Genomic DNA, 21,833 nt, shown 5'->3' with positions numbered 1-21,833 from the left:
CAAGGGGTAAAGCAAGGTATAAGAAGCGGGGTACTTACAGAGAGGTTGGATACCCACCAGGCTGTGTGACCCGCCGAGAAGCTTCACCTTACCCCCATCTCCTTCCAAATGAAGTGGTGTAGAGCCGAACGCTCACAAGGTGTCACCACTAATCCATTCCTCCCGCAACAATGGTGAAACCGGTGGTGTCCTCCGATCCAGGCAGCAACAGAAACAAAAAATGATCGAGTGGACCACCGCCCGCCACGAAAAGAAGTCGGGGAACCCACCAGAAGTGAAGGTCAAAAAAGTCCTCAATGAAAACTACACAAAACGACAAAACTCCTCCCCCCACATGCCCCACGCCCACCATGGCGCCCCGTCAAGGAGTGACAAAGCGCCATAGTGGGTGCGAAACACGTGGGAGGAGGAGCCCCGTCACCCCATGTAGCTCTCACCAAACACTCCCCTACCCCTCAATTCTGGTGAGTTACCCAACCTCCCCTCACAGCAAGCGGTAGTCCACTCGCTCATCCCTTGTTCCTGCCCCTTCCCAGCCAAAACAATCTCTGCCCCACTCAGAGACCCCCAGCACTTCATGAGTGAAGGTAGTTAATGGGTGGGGGGAGGGGGGAGTGAGGGGCTTCTCCTTTCATTTATCCTGCTCTCCAAGTTTTCTGCAGACAAAACGTTGAGTGTTCACAGCAAAGTGCAGTGCCTGGGGCAATTGTCCATAAGGATTTACACAGCGGTGTCCTGCCTCTGAATAGGACTCCCACTGTGTTAATCCTGCCCGGCTGCACCAGTCTAGAAGAGCTTTGCAGTGACAGTATATAGAATCAGTCACTCTTTCTGTGCACCTCTAAGGCGATCACGCTATTTTAATTTTAATAATGTAGGAATTAAGTAGGGGGTGTTTGGAGCTGAGCCGCATTCATTCCAGCCCTGTGGACACCCTGCATCTAGAGTTACAGTATGGGGTGCCGATATCTCCTACAGTTTTAAATGCTCTGATCATGTGACGTGGGATAATTATACTTGCTATCACATGGTACATTCACCAATCGGATTGGTGGATCTACATTTGACAGTCAAATGTGACTTCCCAGGCTTATACAAGTTATGGCACATCTAATTTGACCGGAAGAAGATGGCGTGGCAACATCTCCTCCTGCACCTGTTAGAGAAGAATAACGATAAGTATGACAATTAGAAGAAAAGAAAGAGGATAAGAAGATCTACCCACCAATGCCTCCTCTGTAAGTAACTGAGGATTGTGGACTTCTGCACATCATGCTGATGAGCATCATTGCATCATAGGTCAAGAGTTGTTGGTGGCTCAGTTGTATGAGGAGGATGCCCCTTTTTCTATGCCCATTTGAAGCTATAGATAACCACATTGATAATCAATGCATTTTTTGGCTAATGTTTGTTTTTATTTAATTGTGCAGTATTTTATTTTTTGAGTATTTTAGGTTGCCCATTTATTGCCATTTTGGCAATCCTTGTTCTTATTGAGGGCATAGCTTACCGCAGTGACAGTCAATGGGTTTACTGGCTAATGTTTGTTTTTATTTTATTGTAATGTACAGTATTTAACTTTTTGGATGTTTTTTTTAAAGTTGCCCATTCATTGCCTATGTGGTATTGTGAGGATAAAAGAACAAGCGCAAATACCATATTATATTAATCAGGTATAAGATTGAATAAAAATAAATATTATACAGTCCTCTGAAAGGGTGCTTCTCCATACAGTAAAAGGACTCAATCCAAGTCAATAGAGAGATATCGAGGCAGGAGATCAGGAGCGCACTCCCATCCAGGAATATAAAAAAGAAAAACATACACATATAGTGCAAAAAATTATTAATGAACGTACTATAAATAAGCACGTAGCAGTCTCACTCACATTTCCTGTGAGTAATCATGTCTTTTTGTTTATCTGGAGTGATTTCAAGCATAAGTGTATACAACAGTATTTCCAGTGTGTGAGTGAGTGTGTGTGAGTGAGTGTGTCAGTCAATGTGTGTGTGTGTGTGTGTGTGTGTATGTGTGTGTGTCAGTCAATGTGTGTTTGTGTGTGTCAGTGTATGTCTCTCTCTCTCTGTGTCGGTCAGTGAGTGTATGTGTGTCAGTCAGTGTGCGTGTTTATGTGTGTCAGTCAGTGTGTGTGTGTATGTGTCAGTCAGTGTGCGTGTGTATGTGTGTCAGTCAGTGTGCGTGTGTACGTGTGTCAGTCAGTGTGCGTGTGTACGTGTGTCAGTCAGTGTGTGTGTGTGTGTGTGTGTGTGTGTGTCAGTCAGTGTGTGTGTGTGTGTGTGTGTGTGTGTGTGTGTGTGTGTGTGTGTGTGTGTCAGTCAGTGTGTGTCAGTCAGTGTGTGTGTGTGTGTGTCAGTCAGTGTGTGTATGTGTGTCAGTGTATCTATCTGTGTCTCTCTTTCTGTGTCCTGCCCCCTCCCTCCTGACTCCCCCCACCCCAGGCAGAGCTGCGGACCCGCGGCGGCTCTGTCTGAGACTCTCCTCCCCCCCCCCAAAAAAAAACGCAGGCAGAGCTGCGGACCCGCGGCGGCTCTGTCTGAGTCTCTCCTCCCCCGCACCCCCACCCCCAGGGAGACGCGGCCGCACCGGGCGCGGCGTATGTGAGGGGCAGATACCCTGATTGAGAGCCCCCCCTCGGCAGTGCTGCGTTGGAAGCGGCGCACTCAAACCCCCGCTTCCCGCGTTACCGGAGCAGTGAGAGGCGAGCACCCCCCCCCCCCCCATGCTGTGCTGTCCTCGTTCAATCGCGTGGATCGGGGAGGGATGGGGACAGCTGCATCTCCACTCTCGGCGCCGCTTCCGCTTCAGCCTCCGACGCTGCTACGAGGGGTGGGCGACTCTGCGCATGCGCTGCCTCGCATCAACGGATGCAGATAGCTTCCTGGCCTGAGGGACCCGGCGGTCAAATCTGCGCATGCGCCTCAACCTCCCATGTCTGTGTGGACGTGTGGGGGGAATGGCGGCTCTCCTCCGGCCCCGGCGCGGCTCAGTCAGCGGGACACATGGAAGGGGAAGCGTAGTTAGGGAGGAGAGAGGCTGAACAGCCGGAGGACTTGCGGGGCTTCCGCCATCTAACTACACCCACACCCGCAGCACCGGAAGCTCTGCGCCAGCCATATTTGTACACCCATGGCAGCGGACGTGTGGGGTTAACGGCGGCCGTTAGGAGCGGCGCCGGCGGCTATTGCCGCCGGTGCCGCATGTCACAGCGGGTGCGTGGGGGGAACGGTGGCTGTTAGGAGCGGCGCCGGCGGCTATCGCCGCCGCCGCCGCATGTCACAGCAGGCATGTGGGGGGGAGGGATGGGGGAGCCGTGACGTCACTTCCGTTTCACATTTGTCCCCCATCTCTCCCGTTTTACCCCATCAGAATAGGTGCCACTAAAGAAGTTTCACTTCAAAAACAGCAGGTGTGTTTAAAGATGAGTCTTTAGGCACCTCAGCTTGGGATCGCAGCACACAACAGTCACTACTGGTGGCAGGCTGGATGATGTTTTCACAGAGGCTTCAGACTCCCAGTCAGTGAACATGTGCAAAACAAGTTATCATTTGCAATTAAAATAAAAATGTGTGTGAAAGATTCAACAGTGATAGAATGAACAGATTACTGCTTACACTGACCTATAATGACCCACATACACACCTGTGTCTGTTTTTCTCTCTCTCTGTTTCTCAATGTTTAAATCTCTCTCTCTATTTTTGTGTGGCTGGTTATATGTGTCTCTCTCTTACACTGTCTGTTACTGTCTCTTGAGACATATACAGTATATATATCTATATCTATACGTGTGTATGTGTTAAAATGTAACTATATTGTGTGTCTGTGTATATATATATATATATATATATATATATATATATATATATATATATATGTATGTATGTATGTATATATATATGTATCTATCTATCTATATATATATATAGACAGTGTTCGACAAACCTATACATTTGCTCGCCCCGGGCGAGTGGATTTAACCCCGGGGCGAGTAAATATTGGCCCAAGCAGCACACGTTTGGTACTAGGTGGCGAGTAGATTTTTTTGTGTGGCGAGTAGATTTTTTGGTGATTTGTCAACCACTGTATATAGATATATAGATATATAGATATATATGTATATAGATATATATATATGTGTGGATCTATGTGTATATATGTATAGATTAAAAGCCTTAGATGTAAACAGGTCTTGTTATTTAGTTAGTAAGTCATGAAAGCTTATAACATTACTGGGTGAGTATGTTTGAGTGCCTATTAGAGTAAGGTGTGTATAAGTACTAATTAACAGCAAACAACGCCTCTTTATAGCCATGAAGGCCTGTACTGTTAAATAACCACTACTTACATATGTACTGTATGTGATTATCTAAATCCACTGATGTGTGTAAGTAGGCCTTTTTTTATAGCATAGGGAAAGTGTAATACAGGTGAGTGAAGTATTGTGCTCATAATATAATTGACAGCATTTAAACAAGTGTCCTAACATCTATATATGATTAACACAAGGCCTGTTTTCTGACAACACTTTGAGATATATATATATATTCTCACACACAATGTGTTTGTTCACATATATCCATACACACTTCAGAAATATTTATACACACTATCAGATGTTATTGTAACCACTACTCATACATGATGACATGAGAACATTATGAAGTATGAACAAAGGTGAAGGTAAGTAATGTGTTAGAGTGAACACTCCTTAAAACATCTTTACAATGAATGTTGTGATATAGATAGTTAATTAATTTTTGATGCCAATAATATTAGCATGCAATGACTATCTACATTACCTAACACACACACATACATACAATGTTTAACAGGTAAGTGAATGGCAGCTTATAGAAAAATGGCAACTGTGTAATGTTGTACCATAAATCAAATTATTAATACCTAAATATATTTCATAATTTAACCATTAATTCACACACGGAACATTTCTAAACCTTCATGTATACAAGGACATACTTGAATGTTTAGAAGCATCAGGACTTAATCATACATACTGTATTCATTTAATTTTCTTCTTTAAACACCAGAAGCCCAACTACAGATTTAGTGATTGTAATTATTTATTATTATTTTTCCTTTTGAGATCTAGTCACAGGCCTGCTTGTTGCCTGTTGTGTTAACCTTTTCCGTTTGCCAACTACTTTGCACTTCACTGTATGACTTGTACTCGCCTGTGCCAGTTCAGGGCCACTGTTGTGGGCTGTGCCAGTTCAGGGCCACTGGTTGTGGGCTGTGCCAGTTCGGGGCCACTGGTTGTGGGCTGTGCCAGTTCAGGGCCACTGGTTGTGGGCTGTGCCAGTTCAGGGCCACTGGTTGTGGGCTGTGCCAGTTCAGGGCCACTGGTTGTGGGCTGTGCCAGTTCAGGGCCACTGGTTGTGGGCTGTGCCAGTTCAGGGCCACTGGTTGTGGGCTGTGCCAGTTCAGGGCCACTGGGTGTGGGCTGTGCCAGTTCAGGGCCACTGGTTGTGGGCTGTGCCAGTTCAGGGCCACTGGTTGTGGGCTGTGCCAGTTCAGGGCCACTGGTTGTGGGCTGTGCCAGTTCAGGGCCACTGGTTGTGGGCTGTGCCAGTTCAGGGCCACTGGTTGTGGGCTGTGCCAGTTCAGGGCCACTGGTTGTGGGCTGTGCCAGTTCAGGGCCACTGGTTGTGGGCTGTGCCAGTTCAGGGCCACTGGTTTTGGGCTGTGCCAGTTCATGGCCACTGGTTGTGGGCTGTGACAGTTCAGGGCCACTGGGTGTGGGTTGTGGCAGTGGTGAAGGAGTTGATACACATTGCACGACTGATGGTGGGGCCGTTTCCTGTTTAGGTTTTTTAAACTTGCTCCAAAAACTGGTTATTAATAATTGTTTGCCTAAGTTTCTTTTTCGTGTCTCAGTTGTAGGTGTCGGTTGCTGATTTTGACCAGATGTAAGCGGTTCCATGTTGACAGGGACCTGCACAGAACTTGCAGCTACTGTACCGGTATCATCCAGAACTGGGGAATGAAGAACTGATGACTGTGGAGAAAAATTTTCACCATGTAAAGATCCATCCTCAGATGGGGTAAAGTGGAATAGTTGTTCTCTAGCAGTCATTCTCAACTGATTAGCTTGGCTTAGATTCTGAACTATTGCTTGTAATGTCCTGTTTACATTTTGTATTTGTTTAGGAACTTGGATGAAGATTCTTTCTAGTTGTGACATTTGTGCTATCGAAGTTTCCAGCTGTGATATCATGTTGTCCTGCTGTGATATCGTCCTTTCCTGCTGTGATATCATCTTGTCCTGCTGTGATATCATCCTTTCCTGCTGTGATATCATCCTTTCAAGCACTGACATCATATCTGAGTGGCGACGATTTTCTTCAACCACGATTCTTTCTTCAGAAGCTGCAATAGCTGAATATGTGTCACGAGCAGGAGCAGTTGATTGCTGTGTTACTGGTCGAGTGGGAACATGTTCATGCTGACTTAATTGAATGTTTCCTTCATTGTCAACATCAGGTTCTATAAATAAATAAAGACATTATGAACTGCCATGTAACTTCTTTTGTCAATATAATGAGAGTTGTTCTCACAGTGTAACACATAACATGTTATAACTTTTCTGTTGTGTCAAATTAAAATGTAGTTTGAAGTAACAATTATGTTTGGACTCAGTGTGAATAAAGAATGAATGAAAGGTTGTTGTAACCTCACAAATCATAGCTGATAGTTCATATCACACACAATACATTTTGACATTGTAAACTACATTTTCTATGACAAGAACTGATGGGAAGTTAATTCCATGTGAAAGGCATTTAGTTAGCATGGCAACATAACATCTACAAAGGTACACATTACATGACATGCACCTCATACACTCACCTTCCATCGTTGACGAAGAACTGGATGAAGCAGGTGATGCGATTTTTTCTGTATGAGGTGACACATGAAGTCTGGGAGCAACTATATAAAAGAAGAACATAAGATTTATTTTGCCATGTGTACATAATTAACATATAGTTTGTGTATTTGGAGTATTTATGTTAACATAACAAAATGAATTAATGAAAGGAAAAGATGTTTCTGCCAAGCTGTACATTATCCATTTAAATGTACATGTGTGACTAATGTGCTGTTTTGTAAATACCATATAACATATTATGTTTATGACGTAATGGTTATTAGAAACATTTTGACAATTGGACATACAATGCATATCTTGTGTAGTAAGATACAAATGAAAATGTACATCAATACATCACAGCAAAGTTGACTCTGCTTATAATTCAGTATGTGATGGTTGAAATGGTAAGCAAATTTGTATTGGATATGTGTGAACAATTAATAGAAGCAAGTGTAGCGCTGAATGTGTCTAACACTGAACAACACATGAAGTGTGTTGGTCACAGATGGTAATGGTGTGATAATGTTCCTTTTCTATAATGTTGAAAGAACATATGAGTGAACCAATGACTTACGTACGTTTTCATACATAGTGGTCTGGTGGGTGACATTTAACATACTGTAGAATTTACATTTCAAATGAATGTTATGAAGTTCTGTGTAGCTTGGCAGCTTTTAAGAACTGTAGTCCCTCCCCCAAGGCGTCATAGAACCCTGATTTAGTTTTTGTTGTAGCAGCTGTAAGGCATGTCTAAAACGTTGACCGTAACATGACCCTGTGATGTGGCTGGGTGGCCAACCCCACCCCCTGTGTTCTCCTCTACGATGTGATTACATATTAATTGCAGCAGGTTCCACATAGTGGTATATGAGCCAATTAAGAATCTGAAGTGAGCTACATATGAACAAAAATGAATAACGTGTGCTACATGTTCCCAATTATGGCATGTGTATATGACATGAAGCTACAAAGGATGTTTAATTACAAATCACTGAATGTGTGAGTGCAATTTCTGTATGTTGCCGTTTGAATGCACTATCTGCCATGCAAGAGTTGATGAGGCAGTAATGTCATGTTTATAGGTGAAAAAGAAAAAATGTGCACAAGCGCTAAAGACTAAAACACCAGTGTGACAATTGCAAAATATATATATATAAAGGCTGCCTAGTAATACTGTCAGTACTGACAGAGAAAGTGAAAGTGAAAACAAAGAAAAACCTGGCGCCAAAAGTTCATTGGATAATCCTGTACTCCTCAGGGGATCAGCACACTTGCTTGACAGGCCATATAGGGGAAAAAACACAAACAGACACAGATTATAGTGCAACACTGTAGGGTTAAAACAGGTCTACACTAATACACACACTGCACATATAACATAGAGACTCCTAGTGACTATAAAAACTATTTATTAAATAAAAAGAACTATGCCATAAAATGGTTTGGACAATTGAGAACACCGCTGGTCATCCAGATGTGAAAAATCAGAGCCCTACTTACAAGCAGCAAGGCAAATACAGGCAATGCAACAAAGAGTCTTCTGGCTGCTGCTGATGTCTTTGCAGAGATGTGATTCCTGTTGCACCGTGACTCTCGTGCTGACTCTCCCTCCAGGGGTTAACAGGAACAGTGGCAGTGTTGGAGGCCTGCTTGTGGGGCTCACAGCTCTCCTCCACGTGAGGCTGCTCTCCTCACTTCCTCCTCCGGTTACACAGGCTGTCTAACCGGAGGAGGAAGTGAGGAGAGCAGCCTCACGTGGAGGAGAGCTGTGAGCCCCACAAGCAGGCCTCCAACACTGCCAGGACGTAGGAATTGGCGCTTACCTCCTTATAGTATGTTTTTGTCTGTATCTCATTATCTACTATATATAGAGTCAGGTCTAGGAAGTTAATAGATTGTGAACTGGTATTGAAAGTAAATTTAATGTTGTAATCATTTGTATTCAGATGGGTCTGAAAGGCCTCTAGTTCTTCAGGAGTCCCTCTCCAGACGCACAGCACGTCATCGATGTAGCGTTTCCATAGCACCAGGTTTGCCCCATATGGGTTGTGGTTCAGGATAAAATTTTCCTCCCACAAACCCATAAATATGTTTGCATAACTTGGAGCAAACCTGGTACCCATCGCAGTGCCGCACGTCTGGAGATAGTATTGACCTTCATGTGAGAAGTAGTTGTGGGTCAGTATATGTTTGATGGATTCCACAGCACTGTAGTAATAGCATTAGGTTTAGCGCTTTACACAGTATATTTGTAATTTAAATTTGTATTTCTCTCCACACTGTATAGCTGCTGACAAACACACTGTTTCTATTGTTCACATTTTACACTCTGTCATGGCACTCTTCACTAATAGAGCACTTAGAGGTTGCAATTTTGATGGGGCATTTGATGAGAATCCAGACTGTATGGATCTGGAAATAGAAAACTTAGAAACATATTTCTCAAAATTAGAGAAATTATTGCACCAGGAAGTGAAGCAAACTTGGGACTCTTATGCTCTGAGAAAATATCTAGAAGCTAAGAGAATCCCAAGAGGCCTACGGGTTCTTAAAGTCCCCACGTTAGATCAGGACAAAGAAGATTTTATGGCAGAATGGAATTTCATTCTTGACCAATGCTCTGTTAGTCTCGTGCAGTTAGTGATCAAACAAAGAACAACCACTTTGGAGATCATTGACAGCGAGATTAATATGATTAAGGCAAACCTGGACCCTTTTATGGAACTCAAAGAATATAAGGAACTAGAGGATAAAGTAATTTTAAGAATAGAAAAACTGGATAGGGAGACCAAATTAAATAAGCAAACTAAGTTTGCAAGAGATAAAAAAGACTATGAGGAAAATAAACAAAGAAATTGGAAAAAAGAACCAGCTACTATCATAGCAGAGATTGTGGAGGGAGAAATCAGTGTAGTTCCACCGGTAACTAAGACTGGCAAGATAACCCAAAAACAGCATGATCAAACAATTTCAAAAAATAAAACTTCTAAGAATCTACATATGAAGAAAAATGATAGTAAAGCTGATAAAAAAGATATAAAAGAATCAAAAAACCCTGGGAGTAGCCACACACGCTATGAAACATTTAGGTCTTATATACCAGAAGGTGATCAAGCATCTAGAAATTATAGAGAAAGGTCACCAATATGGAGGCCAATGAAAGAGAAGAAAGAGAGGGAGAATATAACAAAAGATTTACCCCTCCTTTTTTAGAGCAACGCAGAGGTCACAAGCCCTTTCACGAAGCCAAAAGAGAGAGCATGAGAGAGTGGCAAGAACCCAGGGAGATAGAAAGAAAAAGATCACGGGCAGACGTTTCCGAGGAAAGAGAGGAGGAACAGGAAAAAAGAAAAAAATCAAATGCAGGCAGAGACTGGTAAAAAAACAGACCATTTTCAATATTAGTGATCACTCACTTACAGATGTCGAAATAAAAGTGTTGGAAATGGGTCTTAGCTTTGCGCAAGTACAGGGCCCCAACATGTTTAACACATTTATAGATGTGCATAAGTTTGTCAGAAAACTCACACTTAAGAAATATTTTATCAAGGACGCTGTAACAAGGTCTGTCAATATGGATACACAAAATAAGATTCCAGTCAAACCTCCACTAACAACATTTAGAAAAAGTTCCTCCTTTTATCCCAAAATGTGCAAAGGGAAATTTATTGATACATTTGCAGATATGGTTATAGGAGATTTAGAAAATCTGAGTCAGGATTTCAAGTGCAAAAAACAAAACATGTCCACAGCTGAGAAAAAAGCAGTTAAATCACTGTCCAAAAACAACCAAATAGTGATAAAACCTGCCGATAAAGGGGGAGGGATAGTAGTCATGAACAGGGACTACTATCAGGCGGAAGCCCAACGAATATTAAGTGACAAGGGTACATATAAGACACTAATAAGTAACCCAACCAATGAGTACAGCATTGAGTTAACTGATATGTTGCAAAAAGGGCATGAAACAGGGATTATTAGTAAAAAGGAGTTTGATTTTTTTGGTGATTGAAAAACCACAGATTCCTCTCTTTTACTTCATCTCTAAAATTCATAAGAATCCCTTAAGACCCCCAGGTAGACCTATAATTTCGGGGGTCGGATCCCTCACATCCAACCTTTCCCAGTTTGTGGATTTTCTGTTACAGAAATATGTTGTTGAAATACCCTCTCATCTCAAAGACACGTCACATGTCCTACAGACAGTTGAAAATCTTAAGTGGGATAAAGATCTGATGTGGATAACATGTGACGTGGTATCTCTTTATACCATTATAGACCATCAGATGGGTCTCAGGGCTGTAGAAAGCGTCCTATGTAGAGATGTCAACATGGAACCTTTGGTAAAAGATTTCATTTTGGAATCCATCAAACATATACTGACCCACAACTACTTCTCACATGAAGGTCAATACTATCTCCAGACGTGCGGCACTTCGATGGGTACCAGGTTTGCTCCAAGTTATGCAAACATATTTATGGGTTTGTGGGAGGAAAATTTTATCCTGAACCACAACCCATATGGGGCAAACCTGGTGCTATGGAAACGCTACATCGATGACGTGCTGTGCGTCTGGAGAGGGACTCCTGAAGAACTAGAGGCCTTTCAGACCCATCTGAATACAAATGATTACAACATTAAATTTACTTTCAATACCAGTTCACAATCTATTAACTTCCTAGACCTGACTCTATATATAGTAGATAATGAGATACAGACAAAAACATACTATAAGGAGGTAAGCGCCAATTCCTACGTCCTGGCGTCTAGTCACCATCATCCTCAATGGATAAAAAACATCCCCAAGGGACAGGCGTTAAGAGTTAGACGAAATTGTTCACAAATAGAAGTGTACAACCAACAGATCAAAGAATTGGGCTATAAATTTAAGGACAGGAAGTACAAGGAGAGACTTGTCAATAATGCTATTGAACAAGCTAATAACACAGATAGACAGTCTCTTGTTCACCCTGTTAAGAAAATAGATGCTGGTACCAACAAGATATTTTTGCCTTTTATCACGCAGTACAACGGTATGTCTAAGGACATTGTCAAGGTGTTAACAAAACATTGGGGCATCTTGCAGAGACTACAAACTGTACTGCCTGATAAACCGCAAGTGGTCTATAAAAAAGCTCAAAATTTAAAATCAGTACTGGCCCCCAGTTGCCCTAAGAAAAAACAAGGACCAGGAGATACTATGTGGCTTAAAGAGCTTAAAGGATATTTTCCCTGTAAAAAATGCATTGGGTGCAGTTATGGTATAAAATGTAAGGAATTCAGATCAAATGTTACCGGAAATTTTTTTGAAATCCGCACATTCATTAACTGTAATACCAACTATTGTGTTTACCTCCTAGAATGCCCCTGTAAATTACAGTACGTGGGACGTACAGGGAGACCGTTAAAACGAAGATTTGCCGAACATGTTTATAATATTAAGAAAGGGCTGGAGACACACAGTGTGTCCAACCATTTCAGAACACACCATAACATGTCCCCTGAGGGGTTAACATGTATCGGCATAGACTGCCCAAAGGTAGGTGTCAGAGGGGGTGATAGATTGCAGAAGGTATCCCAACAGGAATCCTTCTGGATCTACACTCTGCGCACGCTCCAACCCAAAGGGTTAAATATTGATTTTGATTTAGCTTCCTTTTTATAATCTTTTGACTTGAAAACATTTTTTCCTCCCATCCAGTTCATTTTATAGTTTTTTCATGTTTTTAGTCCATCATCATTGTTTAAGTGCTCTTTTATATAATTTATTTTAATATATGTATAGTGCTTTATTCATATGCTTCCTTAAACCCCGCTGGTACCAATTACCAGTAAATAGGAATGATTATTGCCATCCATTAGCCATATGAGATCCCTTTTCATGTAAGGGGTTAATCTGCCGGCTATAAAAGTGACATGGGATTGATGAGGCTCCACAATACCCTGACGAAGTGACGTTCCCCGTCACGAAACGCGTAGGGAGGAGCCTAAGGAGCAGTGTCCCAGTCATCCCAGCCGCGAGTCTTACGGAAGACAGTGACGTCACACTAGAGCGCCGGATACACGCGAGGTACACGCGGTACCGGAGCGGACTACCAGTGACTTAGGCGGCTGTGTGTATGTGCTGGGCCGAGCACTTTTTTATTGTATTTTAAACTCACCTTCTTCTGTGAGTATTTTATCGTGGATTTGGGCAAGTGCCATTAAAGATATATTGTGCTGCGCAATCCTCTGTCCTTCTTTTTGTTCCCCAAACGGAGTAAGAGGTACAGGATTCCTGAAGACCAGGGCTGCAGAAAGATCCCTTCTATACCCACGGAGGCCAGGAACACCACGAGGGGTTCGTGCGACATCAAGAGGCTTCCAGGGCAAGAAGGCTTAAAGAACAGATTCTCTCCCCTGTATGTGATCTAGCTACTTCTAGTAAGTAGGCAATTCAGATATACATCATCATTTGGAAATATTACTGTCTGTCTCAATATACTGCGCAATGTTTGTTCTCTGCTTGATATCTTTAATATGCAGGATCAAGTATAACATATGAGAAGAACCATCTGTTTTGATGAACTGTGAACTGAGTTTGTGCCCAACCGGACTTTTCAGGTTGTAACCATTGAACTATCATTTCATCACTTGGCACCATTTGGGACTATATATACATTATTTTATCCATTTTTTCATTGTTTTTTCACATATTTCAGCGCCGGGTTATGTCATCTATTTTTGTGTTTATTTAATTAGTTAGAGATATAAGAGATGTCTCAGTAGATCACCAGGCAGCTCAGTTTAGTAAGTGCACAGCACTGTAATAATAGCATTAGGTTTAGCCCTTTACACAGTATATTTGTAATTTAAATTTCTTTTCTTGATGCTGAACTTGTCCGCCCTTGAAATACATACATCATATATGACGTACATTAGTAATATAAAAACGAACAGTTTCCTAAACTGCTAACTGTTCCAAGAAATATGAAACATGCTGGTTTGGTTGTAATATGTGTACCACATGAGCATTTACGTGTAAACATACAAATGTAAGGAAGCTTGCATGAATATTGTATGAACTTGAGGACAATTGTACGACTGATTGTTATTGTCGTTGTCAAGCATAAGGCAAATATGTGTGTAACAAATATTTCGAATTTTAATATATTAGGGAATAATATTTAGATATTAAGACACCTCACATGACCTAGGATAACATGTGTTTGAAGAATGAATGCTTAGATAGACTTACCTAGTAAGTGGCCATACAGATAGTCATAGTGCTCCAGAATCCACCTGACAAGAGCTGTATTTTCCTGTTCATTGAACCGAGGATTACGTGGACGCTCCACACGTTTCTAGCGAACACGTGCAGGCCCAGAGTTTGAGTGCTGCTGACTGGACTCTCCTTCTTCCAATGGAAGAGACTCCAAAAGCGGGCCACCAGCAACCACCCCACCACCAGACACCCCAGCAGCACCAGCAACAGAGCCACCAGCAGCACTCACACTCCCAGCAACAGCACTCGCACTCACAACAACACTCGCACTTGCACTCCCAACAACAGCACTCGCACTCGCAGCAACATCACTCCCCTAAACCCTACGTTCTCTCCGACGCGTACTCGCACCACTAACACTACCACTCACACCAGCATCACTCTTCCCACGCCTTGCGGCCATACCTCTAGCACTCACAAAAAAACAGAAAACAAATGTAAAGCTAATCACACTGAACACTAACAAATATAAAACAAGACAAAGATGTAAACAAAACAACACAGGACAAACGTCTCACAATACACAACAAATCTCTCAGTCAATATGTACTTAGTAAATCGGGCAGCTCTGTGTGTCTCTCTCTCTCTCTCTCACTCCCAACAACACAGAGGGGCCTATGCAGTAAGTTGCGAGATGTGCCTGTCGCCAGCGCAATTAGATCTCCTTTTTTTGCCGGGTATTTGCCAGTAAATGCTGTAAATGGCGATTGTGAGTGAAATGGCGAGTTCCACATGTTGCGCGTACACGGCGCAGCGCTTCTAGGTCATGCAGCAAGTGTATGTACAGGCACAACAGTGCACATGAATCCAGGACTTTTGACTATGAGGCACAAATGAATTTCAGATATCTGAACACCTTCCACCTCAGACTGCACACATTGTACATAGCCACTATTCATAGGAACAGACAGTTAATGTTGCATTGCGAGGGCATTTAATTCTTCACATAAATTAATAATTATATGTAGACATTGTGACATGTCTCTTTGTGCCCATATTTCACTTAGGAAACATACCTTCAGCTGCAGATGCGGGTGAGTTAGTACAATTATTTTTACATGAACGATTTCTGAAGTGCTACACTTATTCACGGCACAATGAGACCGCAGTGACACTGGTATGTACTCTTCTCTGCACATGTTGCGCTGTAGAAGTAGGCATGCTTTACATTTCACAAGCACAAAAAATAGACGTTCATTCACAGGACTGAAACCTTTGGCGAACATTATTATTGTCTTTTATTATAAACAGCACATGTAAGAAGTTCAGAATGACATGCTTTAAAAGTCATGCTGCGCTGGCAACAGTAGAATGACAAAGCAATTTCACTAGCAGCAGAAATGTTCGGCTCTCGGCTGGTTGTTGGTGCCTTCTTGGATTGGCGCAGCTTTTTGGCGCTTTTCTCGCTAAGAGCACTGCCGAGATCTTACTCGGCATCTACTGCATTCAGCGCAGTGCTTAATATGGCGAAATAGCCATTTTCGCCACCCGCACGGCGCTTTATTTCCGGCAACAATAGCATGTGCCGTGTTTCAGTTATCTCGCACACATATCGCCATCAACTGCATACCATATGGCAATCTCGCAATAAAAAAGGCGAATTCAGCCTTCTCGCAACTTACTGCATAGGCCCCAGAGAATGAATAACAATACACGGTGCCTTTAAATAGGCCGCTCAATCCAATACATTGTTGCTTCGGCAGATATAGCAAGAAGTTTGATTGACGGACCTAACAGCACCCCGCCATGCACGCCGATACACCTGTGTGTGATCGGCAAATCATCGCCAGAGTCGGCGCTAATGTTTTCGGCTGCATTCGGAATGGATTCTGCACGTATTGCATACGGAGAGGGAAAATCGCCAGAATCATGCCGATAAGGTACCCTTGGCGATCGCACTTTTTCGCCGCTTACTGCATGAGGCCCCATGTCCTATAACTTGGAGATGATAGTACAGTACAAACGCAGTGGAAGTCCCAGACATGAACAAAACTGATTTTACAGTGAGATGTCTAATAAGTTAAAACTAGCTGATGACATCTGAAGGAAATGTAGCAAGCGCATCTCCCACTCCCTCTCTGCAGATAGATGCTGCGCAGCAGCTTGATGGCTGAAGCTGGCGCCCAACCTATCCATGGGTGAGAAGCATATCTGGCGTGTGATGAACGTGGAGAAACTGACCAGCTTCATAAGAGACCACCTTAAAAGATTTCAAGATGAATGGGATCCAACTACAGTCCAATGGTGACCCGTTCAATATTTATTGTCGCTAATATTGTGAAAGAAATAGACCTGTACTGCTGCTCGTAGCATACTCCATCACATACTCTTGTACTTATTTCTATACCCATCTCAGCGTATTTCATTTGTACAATAAAAAATAAAAAAAATCTATAAAATCAGAGTAAAAAAACAAAAAAACAAAAAAAGACAAACTAGCTGATTAATGCATTTTTTAAAGTGAGTTTGTAAGATTCACTCTACATTTTCATGTACAATATTTGAGATCCACATGAAAAATTATTTAGGATACACTTGCCAAAATGATCTAAAATACTTATGCTTGTCTGATTTTGAAGTCATTAATAAAAGCACATTTGAACCTATTAAACATTAGTTCATTTAACCTCTACATTGTACTTCATTTCTAAAGGGTAGCACACCACGCTGAATAAGGCCTCGGTCCCGCTGCGCTCGGTGGCGCGGGCGGCCACACGCGAGTTCCCCACCAGCAGGGGAATCCTGCGGAGCCGGTCCCCCCTGGCTGCACAGCTTACTACACGCTGTGGCGCGTCAGCCGCTATGGGATACAAGAGAATGGTGTTCCCTAGCATTGACGCGTCACGTGGTGTGGCTGTGAGCCAATGGGGAGGGGAGGCTTCGGGAGGAGGAGAGGCTTCGGGGAGCGGGGAGGAGTGTGGAGTGAAAGCAGCGTGAGTGCCTGTCTGTGTGTGTGTCTGAGTGCGTGCGTGCATGTCTGTTTGTGTATGTGTGTGCCTGAGTGCGTGAGTGCCTGCCTCTGTCTGTGTGTGTGTGTGTGTATGTATGTGTGTGCCTGAGTGCGTGAGTGCCTGCCTCTGTCTGTGTGTGTGTGTTGCTTACTTTCCCGAGCCGTGGAGGGAGGGGGGGGGGGAGAGTAGCGGTCCCTCCGCTCAAGCCACGCCCCCACTCCCGCTCAAACCTCCCACTCCCGCCCACCTCCCGCTCCGGCTCCCTACAGACCGCATATCACGGTCTGTGTATGTCAGCGCCCCGCCTGTCTGCAGTGCGGGCGCGCTGACTCTGGGAGCGGGGCCTTAGCCTAATAAAGTGCATAAGTAGAAGAAATATTCCCCCGGCGCTCCCGTGACAGCGTGACCCCAGTGATAGACGTATTCATTAGCATAAAAATATAGGTACAATGTCAATGACAGATCGCAATGTATGCAATAAAAATAATGAAATGAGATAAAAACAACCAGTACGATGCTGCTCAACCTTCACTGGACTTTCCTTCGTGGTCCTCAGTAGTGGTTTTAGGGCGGAGTTTCAGGGAGCGCAGATGACCGGTAGGTACATATAATGAAATATAAATCAGAAACACAAAGGAGTGCAGTGTTGTCTGTTCTCTTCAGTGTATGGAGAAATACCATACATGCGCTCACATAGAGAAAAGTGCGCCAGGCTCGTGACCCCAGGGGGAATCTCATGCACTGGGTCTCACTGGGAACTGGACACCAATATGTTAAATCCAAATCTTGTCCCACGTATTTTCAAACCATATGGAATAAAAGCAAATGGACACAATGGCGTAGAGAATGTCACTGGTATATTAAAAATAAGTACAATAACGAAGGCTGCTCACATAGTAGCCCTCCATAGGGGCATTTTTACGGTACACGGCTTTGGAGTAAGTCCGGCGATGGAGCTGGTGCGCTCTCAGCTCCCTGCGATCGCCCTGTAGCCTGCACTTCCACGTTCCTCACCTCACGTGGTCGGCGTCCACACGTGATGACGTCGACCTTCGGGGACTCCTCACTGTATCGATCGCAATCCGGGACTCTACGCGTTTCGCAGTGTTGCTTCGCCAGGGAGACCCAGTGCATGAGATTCCCCCTGGGGTCACGGGCCTGGCGCTCTTTTCTCTTTGCGAGTGCGTATCTGTATGGTATTTGTCCATATACTGAAGAGAACAGACAGCACTGCACCACTTTGTGTTCTGTTTTTTATTTCATTTTATGTGCATCTGCGCTCCCTGAAATTCCACGCTGGAATAATCAAGTTCTAAGAATCATTGTAAGGTGATCCAAGCTTGTCCTTCAGATTTAGAATCCAAGAGCTGTGTATAATATTTATTTCATACACATGGTTACATAGTAACAGAGTAGATGAGGTTAAAAAAAAGACATATCCTTCAACTTTAACCTACAGTACGATACAGTTGGTTAAGATACTAATCCTACATTTGTATTTAAAATGATCCAGAGGAAGGCAAACAAAAAACCCCGGTGAAACATTGGCCTAATACTGTCTCATATTAAGGGGGAAAACTGACTCCAGTAAACAGATTTTTTCCAACGTCAACATCCTTCCTATGTTTGGCTTATCCCCGGATAACTTTCCTGTCTAAAAATATATCCACTGTATCTGCCATCATAGTCACCATGCATTGTAAATTCCATGTTTTAACTGCCCTTAAGTTTAAAAAAAGAAAAACCTTTGCTATGCTGCTGCCAAAATCTCTTTTCCTACAATCTAAAGGGATTACCTTGTGTCATTTGTACTGTCCTTGGGATGAAAAGTGCCCTTAAAAGTTCCTTGGATACATTTGTAAGTACAATCGCATATCCCTTAGATTATAATATAAACAAAGCCAGCTTGGATAGTCCTACCTCCATCAGAGACTGGAAAGGCTTTTTCAAATTCACCAAATTCAGATTCCCAATAAGAGGAAGGGGTCTGGGACCAGGAGGCAGTTTCACTGCGGACTTTTTGGAACCATTCAAGAGATAGATCAGGAATAAAATACCGGTGATAAAATACACCAGCAGATCTGCACCCGCAAAGAGGGCAAATATAGTCATAGTGAAGTATGAAGCCGGAAAGGACTTCTGGGTGCATTACAAGCATGCTATTTATACAGATGGGTTTCATTCTCATAACGCAGATTAATCATTGCTAGAACTTGGCTCATACCAACACAATGTGTAATTGCACAATCCCTAGATAATGTTTTACTCTACATGGTGACGTAACATTTCTAACCCAGAAGAGTATTTAACACAGATTCATTCCAGGTGTTTGGAGAGCAAAAATGATGTAAAAAATATTTTTTTTTATCTTGCTTGAAAGGTGTTATTTCTTAGCCAAAGAGTGTGGGTGGGATAGCGCGCTTCCATGTGTGTTGGTGCACTTATTAATACCTCCCTGGTCTCAGTCCAGACCAGGACAAACAATGGAACTCCGCAGATCAGCGGCGTAGTTCTGCGCTGTAATATGCAGCTTCTCTCCCGGGTGGATCCTTAGGCGGATGCCTCTGGAGGGGTCTCCCGACTGGAGTGTACCCCTATAAATAGTCTCTATCAAGGAGTCTGGGTAGGCTCCTCTGCAACAGGCTGCACTTCTCTCAGGCGATGTCCTGCAGCATATCTCACTATGGCTACAGTGAAAAGGGTCCCTATCTGAGGCCTTTCCCTACAGCACTCACTGCACACAATATCTACTGGGAGTCAGGGGATCTAACTGGGTCCTTGGTGGGGGGGGGGCAACTGGCCTAGCCCAAGAGAGCACTGCCCTCTGGACACTACCTGCTCCCTCTCTGTCCGGATCCTGACTGCCCCTTCCTGTCCCAGCATGCAATCCTCTTTCCTTTCCAGGGGTGTCAGCCGTTTCATTGGCTCCCTGGCGTCAGGTGGTACTCAGACCCTAAGCACTATGGGACTTGTAGTCCCGGCGGGGGCCTACACTGCATAGTGTCCTGCGCTCTGCGCGACTCTGTAATGGCCGTCGACTGTCCCCCTGCGCATGCGCGACCTTCCTGGAGTGCGCAGCGCAACCACAATGGTGGCACCCTGCGAAGGGAGCCGCCGGCGAGCCCGTCGCCCCGCCTGCAATACTCCCTACAGCAGCGGAGGTAAGGGGGTGAGACCGGGGAACCGAAAGGCACACCTGGCTACATATATATATCACCCAATGCAGCAATTGTAGTAAATGTGCAAGGGGACATTGACACGTATTTCTTTTTGCAATCATTCTTATTGTTCAAAGGCATTCTATCTTTAGAGCCTGGCCCTTTGTTCTGATATTTCCACAGTTTAAATTCTGCTCTTGTACAAGCAATGACTCCTCTTAATGTCCAGAATATGCAAGATTGCGTCCGCCCTTCACCCTCCCCCTACCCCAGTATAAGAAATAACATTGTATGGAAAGATCAGCCCAGTAGTCTATATTCAGTACTTTAAACTCTTGTTTTAGGAAGAACTCCCGGCCAGTAAGCACAAATCCCTGGATTTCATTCAATTTAAACAGAAGGGGAGCAAATAAACATTTTCATGGCAACATATCAAGCTTAAAACCAGATTGATTGAGGATAACAAGTCACCTAGTGTCCCCAACATCAAACTCCACGAAAGCTTGCCCTGTGTGTATTTTACAGGGTCCAGATGGCTGTAACAATACAGTGAGACTGAGATAGCGTTATTTCCCTCTCTATTTCAGGGTCTGGATTTGAGTTATATTTCTGGACGATAATGCAACATTATCCTTCAATATTGTGTCATTAAGCCTGTGCTAATGAGATTTAGAATGGACATTTTGCATATAATTAGCTTTGTGGGTATCATGGTAAGTATATAACATCCATTCTTGATTTAGGTAACATCACGCTGTATCCTGATTTAACGCAGCTTTAGTGGATCTGGTCCTGTGTCTGCAAACCAGATATACAAAGGTTTTGTTAGGTAAAAAAAAACCCTTCGCCACACGAGTATAGGACAGAAAAAAACTTAGCTGACTTATTAAAAAAATCACATGAAATGGGCTTTGTTTTTAGAGTATATTATCACAATGTATTATCCCACATCGATTTCCTGCATAAATCAGAGCTACAACTGTCAGTCTTGCAGGTGACAAATGTGTTATACAGATGCAGCCCCGAGTATCCGATCACTTGCCTGGGTAATAACTAAGGCATCTCCACAGTACATGCCTCAACCTTTCTGTGAGATTACTAATGGCCCATCGGATTAACACAGCAGGGGTCCCCGTTCCGTTTGAATGGGACTGCATTGACCCCCCCCGCTGTGTTAATCCGATGGGCCATTAGTCTGGCTGCAGAAATCTCACAGAAATGTTGCAGTTTATTGGGAGATTACCCCAGATTTTCCAAGGCCAGTGATCTAATACTGGTGGCTGCATCTGTATCTCCGTGCTGTTACTTTGTTGCTGTGGCAAGTTATTACCTGCCGCACCTCCGTTCTTTTTGAGCCCTCATAATGTGGGAGAGTTAGCCGCAGTTTTGCCCAAGCTGCTTCTAGTAAGCGCTCTCCTTTTTCGACAGTCGGGGGTTGTGTGGGTTTGTGTTTGGAAGGTCGCTGTGGTTGCACCGGCAGTCTGAGTGCCACCGCAGAAAGATGCCCCTTTATGTTACATGGGACAATGCTGTTTTGAACCTGATTTTCCAA

General features: G+C 43.5%; 1 protein-coding gene across 4 annotated transcripts in view; it reads right to left on the bottom strand.

Moving 5' to 3' along the window:
• Positions 1–19,276, bottom strand: part of LOC142463149 (cytochrome P450 2K1-like) — a 42,402-nt gene extending 23,126 nt beyond the window's left edge. Inside the window, exons 1-4 of one of the 4 annotated variants that reach the window (XM_075565505.1) lie at positions 19,044–19,276; positions 8,126–8,192; positions 6,886–6,966; positions 5,082–6,522 (exon numbers count right to left, since the gene is read on the bottom strand). In XM_075565505.1, coding sequence (XP_075421620.1) covers positions 5,189–6,522; positions 6,886–6,966; positions 8,126–8,192; positions 19,044–19,235 — 1,674 coding nt within the window. In that variant the 5' untranslated portion in view covers positions 19,236–19,276 and the 3' untranslated portion in view covers positions 5,082–5,188. Of the gene's footprint in view, positions 1–5,081; positions 6,523–6,885; positions 6,967–8,125; positions 8,193–19,043 lie in introns of those variants that run through there. The other 3 variants (XM_075565506.1, XM_075565507.1, XM_075565508.1) reach the window with 3 other exon arrangements.
• Between the last annotated feature and the right edge of the window lie 2,557 nt (positions 19,277–21,833).

Source organism: Ascaphus truei, chromosome 11 (genome assembly GCF_040206685.1).
Source record: "Ascaphus truei isolate aAscTru1 chromosome 11, aAscTru1.hap1, whole genome shotgun sequence".
NCBI lineage: Eukaryota > Metazoa > Chordata > Amphibia > Anura > Ascaphidae > Ascaphus > Ascaphus truei.
This window is presented reverse-complemented; position numbering and strand designations above follow the sequence as displayed.